The 11,384-nt window shown below is 32.9% G+C and overlaps 1 protein-coding gene across 1 annotated transcript; it reads right to left on the reverse strand.

The window, feature by feature from the left end:
- Positions 1-11,112, reverse strand: Jchain (joining chain of multimeric IgA and IgM). Its single transcript, XM_015505301.2, has 4 exons — positions 10,813-11,112; positions 7,110-7,236; positions 1,656-1,736; positions 1-1,063 (listed from the first exon to the last, which is right to left on the reverse strand). Exons 1-4 carry the CDS (start codon positions 10,874-10,876, stop codon positions 853-855), a joined length of 483 nt encoding a protein of 160 aa, XP_015360787.1. The 5' UTR covers positions 10,877-11,112; the 3' UTR covers positions 1-852.
- Between the last annotated feature and the right edge of the window lie 272 nt (positions 11,113-11,384).

An 11,384-nucleotide genomic window follows, 5' to 3' on the forward strand; every position in this document is an offset into this window, starting at 1 on the left:
CATGCTTATGAATCTATTTAATTGTTTAAACTGTACTAGAGAATACATATTTTGGAATACATATTTCATTAAATTCAGTTGCAACACAGATGATTTCTAATGGGAATTTCTTACACTAGTCGGATTGTCAAAAAAATTTTCTTATCAACAAAAGAAAAATTGTTTTACCTCTTGCAAAGTCTATGTGTCATATCAGAACACATTTTTCTTTTCTTTTTTGGTGGGACTGAGGTGGTACTGAGGGCCTCATGCATGACAGGCAAGCAGTCTGCCACTGAGTCTCATCCCCAGCCCTCAAAATATATTTTTCAACGATGCATTTAATTATATCACTTTTAGCAATCTTAGAGATAGCATTTTATATTATTTTATAACTGGTTCTAAATAATTGGTTTTCCAATTATTTTTCTACTGAAGGCAATATAAATGACCTCTGTTTACACATGTATTTTCTCTACACAGTGAAACTTTTAAAAAAGAGAATAGGATGTGCAAAAGCTCTGACTCTCCAAGGCAAAGCAAAAACAAAACAAAACAAAACAAAAACAATGAAAGGCATTTAATTTATGCCTCTTGATTTTTTATTTTTAGTCTTCGAGTTTTATTTTCTCCCTTCATCTATTTTTTATCCTTTCAGAAAAATCATGATAATTGACTGATTTTAATACTTAGAGTTGAGAAGTAATTACCTAATAAAATAACAATGTTATTATTTCAGTTATTTTGAGGGAAAATTGGTTTACATCACCAAAAAAATCTTAATTTCAAATTTATTTCCAATAAATATACTAAATTTCTGGATCAAAATGGAGAGCCTCTCAAGAAAAGTTGTGCAGTCAACAATGACTTAAATTAGTCAGGATAACAGGAATCTGGAGTCAAAGCTGTTTGTACCATTTTGGTCTTACCACCATATGTAAGTGGGACCATAGCTGTATAGCACTTGTTTCTATCATAAGTGTAGCAGGTCTCTGTAGCACTGTCTTCTTCACAGATATTGCTCTGAGAGGCAGTAACCACCTGATTATCCAGCTCCACTTCTGTGGGATCACATTTTTTACAGCTGAAAAACAAATAGAAGTCCCCATTAAATGCTATCTCAAAATACGTATGACTATGCAGTTTTATTTCAAATCAATTAGTTGTTGCAGCTCTGACTTCTAATAAAGGATGACTTTTTTTCAGATCTAATCAGCTCTACAATACAGAATAGTATGAGATTTTTCAACCTTGATATACAAAAATTAGTTGAAAATAAACAATACATTTAGTTATATATACACCATACAGCAATTTTTACTATGTTAAACTTATTCACAATTATATATTTATTTAGATGAATTATTAAGAGTGACAAGAATATTTTTTAAAAACTGTTTGATATTGGATTCTATCATTTCCAAAGAAACATCTGCATGTTAATAAGCTGAAATTCACTTCTTGAACTATTAGGTTACACTGGACATTCCTATATAAATGGAAATAATTTCTTCTTTAGAATAAATTTATAGGTACTTTTTATATGTGACAAAATTTTATGAAGTTATAATATCTAATAATTAACACATGAATTAATGTATTCAAAAGTTCAGATTTTCAGAAACATATTAACAAGGTAAATTAAAAGTTATTAATTATGAAGGAAAATCTCTTACAGATCAGACAAATGGTACACAAATTTGGTTCTCAACGGTGAGGTAGGATCAGAGATATTCTCCCTGTTGTTGAAAGGAACACTAAAAAAATAAAGGAAAGAAAACAAATCAAAATAATGGAACACCAATATTGCTATTTATGGTAATAGGTATAATGCTAGAACAATACTTATCATGACTTTTAACCACTGTATGGTAATACTATCACTCAGGTTTTGACAATAATTTGCTGTATTTTAAATATTTCCCACTTAAAATAAGCCTCAAAGCAATTCTTCTGTCAACTCTCTTTGCTTACTTGGCAAAATCCTGCTTTTCCTTTAAAACTAAGCTCAAATTTTATTTTGATCTATTTCCCCTCAATACACTTCATTCCTTGTAGTCTCATTAAAGTGCCTATACATTTATTATAACAAATGACATATAGTCACTTGTCTATAGTTGCTTTCCTAGGCTGTTTAAGTTCTTAAGGCAAAAACACTTTTGTATCCTAGTGCCTAACTTGATATCTGACGTGTGGAATATGTTCAATACTTGTTAAATGAATAGGCAGATATTATTATCCACATTTTAAAGATGTGAAAATTGTAAATGAGAGGGGTTAGTAACCTAACCAAATAACGTAGCAAAACTGAAACTTTTCCATGATGCTGTGCCAAAAAAAAACTTAAAGATTATCAACTAGTTCACATTATTTCATTAACTTTATTTTTTTTAAATAACAATTAGATTTGAGTTTAATACCAATTAGATTTTTAAAAAGAACAGCAAAGATAGAACAATCTCTACAAAGGAAAGAATTTCTGTCTGGCCTACAGCTATGTTTAAAATGCTGCAGGCCAAAGATGAGGGCTCTGTAGGATAAGTAAATATCACACTGCCAGCGGAGGTATTCAAATAAGTTACAAGCATTATGAAAGCAAATGTTTTCGACACAAGCATACCTAATACAATAATTAAAAAAAAAAAAAAACAGACTTGAAACATTCCTATTTGAGGGTGCTCAAGAGGGCATGCAGGCGGGCTTTCCACTATCTAATGCCACCTCCTTTGTGACCCTCCACCTGCATTTCAAAGGTCATGAAAAGACCATGTAAAATCTAAGCATGTGTAGAGCCAATAGATTGTGGACTCTATTGTGTTAGTGACAGCCTCTACACAATCTCAGAACACCAGTCCTTTTCTCTCTTCTGAATAACTTTGGAATTTACAACTACCTCACCTCACCTAGTTACACACCCCATTATGTGACTGAATTAAACCCAGACCAACCCTTACAACAGCAAAGACATTACTGTCTTCACGGTGAATATGCTAAGCTTTGAAGTACAAATTTTACTTCTACACCAGCCCCTATAAAGACATTCGGTGTTTGAAAAGAGTTTAAATGTGAAACACTGCATTTAGTTTTAGGAACTTGGCTATGAATGAGATCGCTATTCATTTAGTAGTTCCCCAAATGAGTTAGAAGAATGTGTAAAAAGAAAGGAAGGTCCCTTGGAGACTTGAAATTCTGCAGTAGCACAATCCCATCTTCTTTGTTCAAGAAGACTGTAGTTCATTTTCAGAATTCACTCCAGAATCCAGTGATCTTGGGATGTCAGCAAACCCATCAGGGCAAGAGGTACGTGAAGCGGAAGAGCACCACGTCCAGGAGCAAGAAGAGCCAGAGGTCCAGCCAGTACGAGTGCTTCCGCAGCCCATTGGTCCCGGCCTGCGGGTCCCCGGCCCGCGCCGACCCCGGCGGCGTTCGCCACGCGCGCCTCCATCCTGCCGCGAGCTCAGGGACTGTCACTGCCTCGCGCCACCGCTCAGGAAGCAAGACGCGGGCGGAACCATTTCATTAACTTTAAAATGTTTCACCTACATCATTCCTCCTCATATGTACCCCATATGAGGGGTACCAAAAGAAACAAAAAATGTGTTTCCTAACTCAATATTTAGCAATACCATCCACATAGATATCCAAGTCAAAAACCTAGATACCGTCCCCAAATCCTCCTTCCTATCACAGACTATATCTAATCAATCTCACAGTCCAGTTGAATCTAATTTTTTTTTGCTTACGTGAAATCCATCCACTTGTCTCTTTTCTCATTATTACTGCCTTTGTTCAGGATACCACCATTGTCCTACATTGTAGTAACACCCTTTTGTCTTGACCCTCCCAATACACTAGTCACATTATTGCCCAAATGGTCTTTCTAAAATAGAAGTCCAATTTTCTTCTCCGCCTAACCAATAATATCATCTCCACGGATAACAGGGTATCATTAACATAGCATAGAAGGCATTTCAAAATATGCCCCTAACTCTCCAGCTTTATCTCTCTCAATGCCACCATGTCCCTCTACATGCCATCATCTATAAACAACTGCTTGCAATTCCACAAACTTAATATGGCTTTCTCATCTCCAAATCTTAACCAGTTAAGCAAGAAACAAACACTAAGTACTTACAGTGTACCTGGTACTATACTAAACATATTACACGATAATCTCATATAATTCTCAAAGCAATCTGTTTCCTTTTCCTGGAATATTTTGCCCCAACTATCAACCCTCTCATTCCTCATATGTATTTAATCAGTCAACTACCATTCAGCTAATAACCATCAACCATCCCACCACTTACGACCAACACATTCTTCTGCCTCCCACTGTAGCTTCCTCCTGCCAAAGTGGACTGAACGCCTTTCTACAGGGCTCCTATAACATCATATGCCTATTCCTTTCATAGCATTTACAATAGTGTGTTGTAATTGCCTTTGGGGGGGGCTGGGCAAGTAACCAAGGGACTGAACTCAGAGGCACTAAACCACTAAGCCACATCCCTATTCCTATTGTATTTTATCTAGAGACACGATCTCACTGAGTTGCTTAGAGCCTCACAGTTGCTGAGGCTGGCTTTGAACTCGCAATCCTCCTGTCTCAGTCTCCAGAGATGCTGGGATTACTGGCATGAGCCACCACGCCTGGCTGTAATTGCCTGTTTAAATCATTTATTTAAGGTTTCCCATTAGACTGCAAATTATTTGATAGAATGGATTAGTTTTATATAGATTGTTGTAACCCCAGCACCAACCCATATTATTTGGCATTCATGAAATAATTATTTGTTGAATGAATGAATGTATCTGTTCTTTATTAGATTATAGAGACTCTTATGATTTTAATAATGAGAAAAGCATGGTATAAATATTATGAGGGTCTACTCTGAGTTGAACACTGTCCTTTTACAAATTATTATATTTAATCCTCAGAATTCTATATATATGTATAACTAATTTGAGCCTGTTCCTAAACTGCAAAACAGGATAAATGTATATATAAATAATATATACACATACATGTATGTGTATAAATATACATACATAATTATTTTACAATTTAAGAAATAGGCTCAAATTAGTTACTTCCCCCAAAGTCACATTATTGTAGTAAGTGATGGAGTTAGGAATAATGCCATATTTATACATCAATGGTAATATACTTTCAGAAATAAGATTAGGGAAAATCAATATACCTCAGGCAAAGATGCATGAAGTAACTGAATTACCTGATTTCAGTGAAAAATATGATAAAAAGAATAATGTTATAAAAAATGATGAATTAGAGAATCATGGAGAGTTATTTGAAAAATGTCTCTGATGGGTGTGGTGGCACCCTCCAATCCCAACTACTTGGAAGGCTAAAGAAGCAGGATCACAATTTTGAGGTCAGCCTGCATAACTTAGCAAGAATCTCTCTCAAAATAAAAAATAAAAAGGGCTGACATAGTTCAGTGATAGAGCCCTAGTATGGCAAAATAAATAAATAAATAGATAGATAGATAGATAAATAAATCTTCTTTTCCTTACACATAAGATTAATACTCTTCTTTAACATGGTTTAAATGTCAATGTCATGGATGCCATTCCTTTCAGTTACAAGCCTCTGCAATTGTTCCATCCCTAACAGAATAATGAGAGGGATCTAAGTGATCAAAGAAAACCTGGTATAAGAGGTAATGGCTAGGCCAGACATGGTGGTAGGTGTCTGTAATCCCAGCAACTTGGGAGGCTGAGGCAGAAAGATCAGGAGTTCAAAACCAGCCTTAGCAATTTAGTGAGGTCCTAAGCAACTCAGCAAGACCCTGTTTCTAAATAAAATACAAAAAGAACCGAGGATGTGGCTCAGTGATTAAGCATCCCTGGGTTTAATCTCTGGTACCGAAAAAAGAGAGAGAGAAGTGATAGCTAAACTAAGATAAACAGTGTAAAGAAGAGTTAACCAGACTGAAAGGGAGGGTAGAAAGAGTTTTTCAAACAGAGGAACCAGTAAGGTATAAAAAAAACAAGAGAAAAAAAGCTCTATGAATGTGAGGAAATAGAGACACTGAAGAACTGCTAGATTTTTTAACATAAAGTAAAAATGGCAATGAATGATCTTGAGAGTTATGCTAAGTTATGAGATTAAGCATAGGAATTTGAAATGTGCCCTAATAATAATAATGGAGAAACCATCAAAAGGGTTTTGAGCAGGATAGTGGCAATGATAACTGACACATAGGTTAGATAAATGAATAATAGCAAATATTTTTTAGTGTATGCCAGGAACTATATAAGCTCTAAAAGGAAAAAACTTGTCAATTTATTTTACGATAACACTATGAAGTAAGCACTATTTCCCCCTATTTAAAAATGAGAACACTAAAGCTTGGAGTGGACAAGCAGCTTGTTTATAAAAGCATGCAGTTATTACATGACCCAGCCAGCACTTGGAAAAAAAAAAATTTAACACTGTATACTTTTCCCATGAATTGAATGGGATTGAACACTGTGTTCTTTTTCTATCATAGGTATTTGATGTGGAGGTGGGGAGACTGTTAAGGAGTATTTAATAAGGAAAACTTACTACTGATTGGATCTAATAGGAATCTCATTTCTCAAACATTTTTAGTATTCTTGATATTGAATACAAGCTACGTAACATATAACTCTGCAGTATGTGTAAGGTGAAATGAATACCTAAAGTCCACTCTACAATTGAAGACTGAATCAAATTAGATAATTTGACCACTCTGTTCATCTTAATACAGACATCTGAATAAATGTAAAATATCCAGCTGCCTATATATGGTATAAATAGGGCTTTTAATCTTAAGTTTCAGTTTGAACTGATCAAAGACAATTCAAAGTTCTGATTTAAACTGAAATACAGCGTATGTTAATGACTAAATCAGAACCTTTGGCTAGAATTTGATCTAACTGTTTTTTTGATTGTCTGGAACACTTTGTTCCTGCCCTCAGCTTCTACAAAACTGCCTTAAGCTCACTAACATGATTCGACCTCATGTAAGGTATTACAAGTCAAAAAAGAAGTAAAGATATAGATATTCATCTAAATAATGCTTAGTAACATAAAGTATCTCTGTGTACAACAGAGAAAAAAGCAAATATGGAGTGTCACGTACATAATTCGAATATTTCTCTCCACAATGTCCTCATTAGGATCTTCAGCAGAACGGATGATCCTGGTAGTAACACGGGCACATTTACATTTGTTGTCAGCAAGAACAGTCCTCTCTTCTTCATCTTGGGCTTGAAAGGTAAATACATTGTCAGAAAAATGGAAAACAAAAGTCTGTATATATAGCTTCTATTGAGTTCATTTATATTTCTTGCCTGCAAAAAAATTAACTTTATTGTTAATCAATCCCAGCATTTTCTACTTGCTGTCTTTCCTAATATTAAACAGCTAAATTGAAGCTAGGTGTGGTAATCCTATAATCCCAGTGACTCAGTGGATCTCAGTGAGGCAGGAGGATTGCAAGTTCAAAGCCAGCCTCAGCAACTTAGTGAGACCATAAGCAACTTAGAGAGACCCTGTGTCAAAATAAAAAGGTCCGGGGATGTGGCTTTGCGGTCAAGCACCCATGGGGTCAATCTGCAGTACCAAAACAATAAAATAGTTAAGTGGAATCTCACATCACAGTGAAAGAAATCCAAATGTACTCTAAAGGGAATTTTCTCTTTTATCCTTAGATCAATCTATGAGAACCTGAACTGAAAGAATTCCAGTTTTCATGTAATGCTTCTAATAGAAGCACAGGTCTTTGAATGACACAGCCTTATGAAAATCAGGGCTAATAGTTACAAAAAAAAAAACAAACAAACAAAAATCTAGATTTTTCCCCAAAGTAATTCATTCAATGTAAACAAAAATAGCATTTGCCTTATTTAAAATATCATATCCTAAAAAAATAAACATATCCTTACCCTTCCTTCCTCAACTCAAAAAAAAATAGTTTGGGGGCTGGGGTTGTAACTCAGTGGTAGAACCATTGCCCAGCATGTGTGAAGCACAAGATTTGAGCCTCAGAAGAACATTTAAAAAAATAAAAACTCAGTCTTCATTATTTAAAAAAAAAAAAAAAAGTTTTCTTTTTTTTTATTTGGTTGTTTTTTGCTTAAATTGCACTACAGGTAAGAACAGGCATGTTTTCTCCTAAGATAACCTTATTTCCTAAAACTTTTAAATATTCTCCACCATAATTTTCCTAAACTAATATATTCTGTTTACAATAATAATCAGATTATCATGAAACAATGATTAAGTCAAATCAAATACATAAGGGCTATATTAGTATTTCTTGTATAAATTATTTTCAAGGATAGAAAATATTCTATGATATTATGATATTAAAGAAAATATTCTATAATATGAATATTCTATACATTTGAAAAAATAATTTAGAAAATATTATGAGGTACTAGCCATGCTGTGTAATATGGCAGTCTACAGGAAAAAATGAATTAATGAATTAATACACAAATGACCATTAAAAAGGTCCTTAACTCTTGAGTGTCAAAATATATTATATAAGCTAAATATCAGACAGAGAAGTCTGATGTTACAGAATAAACAAAGAAAATTTCTTATTTTCTGGATTTGGATCAATTAACAGATATTTAAAGAGTTAAGAATATCATTAATTAATAGTGCTAACTTTAAAAATTGTTAAATATCAATTACATTCTTTTTTAATTATTTTTTTAGTTGTAGATGGATACAATATATTTATTTTATTATTTATTTTTATGTGGTGCCAGGGATCAAACCCAGCACTTCACGCATGCTAGGCAAATGCTCTACCACTGAGCCATAACCCCAGCCCCATCTTTATATTCTTATAATTTCAGCTAAGTGGCCTTTAAAAATTCCTCCCAGTATGCCTCAACTAAAAATATGCAAAGATTTAGCATATGAATTTTAAGTTATAAAGGCTATATGATTAGGATAGATATTATTATAACTGGAAGTCTAATTATTCCTGAAATGATTCCCAGAGCAAAGATCTAATTGCAACATTTCAATCATAATGATAACAGCTATTACAAAAACATTTAAAGATCATTGTTATTTTCCTTATAATTGCTTGAAGTACTCTATAATGCATTATTATCCCATTATTCATAATATTTTAATAAATCTGTCCCAAGTCTGTATAGTATTGGAGAAGAAGCATTACAAAATCAATTCAAGATAGTAATACAAATCTTAATGTTCTGAAAAGAGTAAAATGATTCTTCCCTACTTCTGTATCCATAACTCTCAATTTTTTTTCAATTAAATATAAAAAAGCATGTAATGCCTGACTAAAAACATACATTGAGTCAAGTAAAAGGCTTGACTATTAAATATGAAATTTTAAATGTCCATATTCTATATGGCATATAATTTATTTCCTTACCAGAAACCAAAGAAGAGATTATCATTACTGTTATTTTATAAAAATATTAGGCAGCCTAATAGATATACCAGAAAAAGTATAGATACTTTCAATTCATCAACCCTTAGATTTTAACATTCTCTCACAGAAAGACAGTATTTTTCCTAATAAACCTGTTATTAGGGATTTGCCTTATTTATTCTAAGAGGGCCTGAGAGACATAGTAAGTGCTCAATAAATAGTTAAGTTTAATTTAATTCAACTCAAACAAATAAGAAAATAACTATATAACAATGCATTGTAGATAGGACCACATGAGTTTACTAAAAGGTGGTTTCCCTTATGCATGCAGAATAGGGTAGTAGTTAGAAGCATGGACTATTGGGTCAGATTTTACCTATCACTTGCTGCTGTGTGACTCTGGGTTTAAGCTATTTCACTTAAGTTTCAATCGCTTCAACTATATGTTGGAACCTAGCCTCATATAGCTATTGTGGAAATCAAATGGAATGTGTAAAGCTGTTAGCATAATACAAAAACAGTATTCAATAAGTGATGCTCATTTTATATATAGCTACATATGGTTTCATATATATACTTATAAGGTATATAAACATGTTTATAAACATTTTACATGTTCATGTATATATATTATATATGCTTTATTACTAATATTTTATATTTTAAATATTATTTTATTTTAATGCCATTATTAAATACATATATATGTATACATATGTATATGTAAAATGGCTATTCTTAATTACATTTTGGTTATGCTCTGTCTAGATATAAAAATAGGCTCAGTAAGTGTTAGAATTAAACTGGTCAAATTATGTCATTTCTAATTCATATGCCTTAGATGAAAACAACTTAACATAGTACTTCCATATCCAGAATCTGATAATTTTCTAAGTTGTTTGAAAAGTCGATAAACAAAATACTAGGAGTGCAGCCATCAAGATACCAACCTGTTTTAATGTTAAACATTGTTAAAGGATCATAATATATCTGTAGTCCAGATCTAGGAAAGTTGTTAGAACTAATACCATTCACTCTGAGTAAATAAAATCACAATGTATTCTACGTTGTGCTTATGGTAATTATTACTTCATTTCTCTAGAATATTAAGAGACAATAGGATGAATGATTTTTAAGATTCAGTATGGACATTCATATAAGTATGATATCTACAGTTAGCCAAAAAAATGTACATTCTTGTTCTAAAGATTGTAGTAGGCAAACAAGAGAAAAAAGAACAAGAAGAATCACACCAAGTCTCATCTGTATAAATATCACTACCCATATAAAGATTAAAGCATGTTAGAAGAAAGTAGCTGGTTATCTGACCAACCAAAACATAAATATAAATCTTCAAATCTGAAAAACAGATGTATAGTATATTTTTCCTTTTAGCTGAGTTTATTATATAAATACTACATACCTGTCACAAGAACAGCCTTAACAAAAATGGCAAGAACTCCCCAGAAAAGCAAATGGTTCTTCATCTTGACTTCACTTCTTTTGCAAAAGTCGAACCAAAAAGTCAGGGTTAAGGTGTGTGTTCTCTAAGGAGTGTGCAAATGATGCTGCTTCTGCTTTCTTAAAATAACACACCCTGCAACTAACAAACTAAAAACAATCACCACTGCGGTCGAAGTCTGAACTTTAAATGCTCCAGTGGAAAGAAATGTATGATTCATATTAAAACATTTTCTTCTAAGGCATCCCCCCCCAAAAAAAAACATGATTTGATGCAATCATTTTTATTCTGCACTAATGCTATATAAATGTGTAAACCAAAAACAAATAATAATGTCAAGTTAGGAATCTATTAAAAATGATGTTCAAATAGGGGTCCTCAATTTTATTATCTAGATACATTCATATTAATCTTCAAATCAAATATCTGACATTTGTTGTGGCTAGAACCATTAAATTAAGGGAAAGGAAGGAAAAAGGATGAAGCAAAGGAATAAATCAAAGTACTTTAATTACTCCATTCTATTAATGTCA

This window comes from Marmota marmota, unplaced genomic scaffold (assembly GCF_001458135.2).
Source record: "Marmota marmota marmota unplaced genomic scaffold, marMar, whole genome shotgun sequence".
In the NCBI taxonomy this organism is placed as follows: domain Eukaryota; kingdom Metazoa; phylum Chordata; class Mammalia; order Rodentia; family Sciuridae; genus Marmota; species Marmota marmota.

Coding starts and splice junctions, on each gene's coding strand:
- Jchain (XM_015505301.2), bottom strand. CDS start 10,876: ATGAAGAACCATTTGCTTTTCTGGGGAGTTCTTGCCATTTTTGTTAAG. Junction 1,737..7,109: donor GAGAGAAATATTCGAATTAT/GTACGTGACACT, acceptor TTATTTTTTTAG/TGTTCCTTTCAACAACAGGG. Junction 1,064..1,655: donor GTGTACCATTTGTCTGATCT/GTAAGAGATTTT, acceptor TTTGTTTTTCAG/CTGTAAAAAATGTGATCCCA.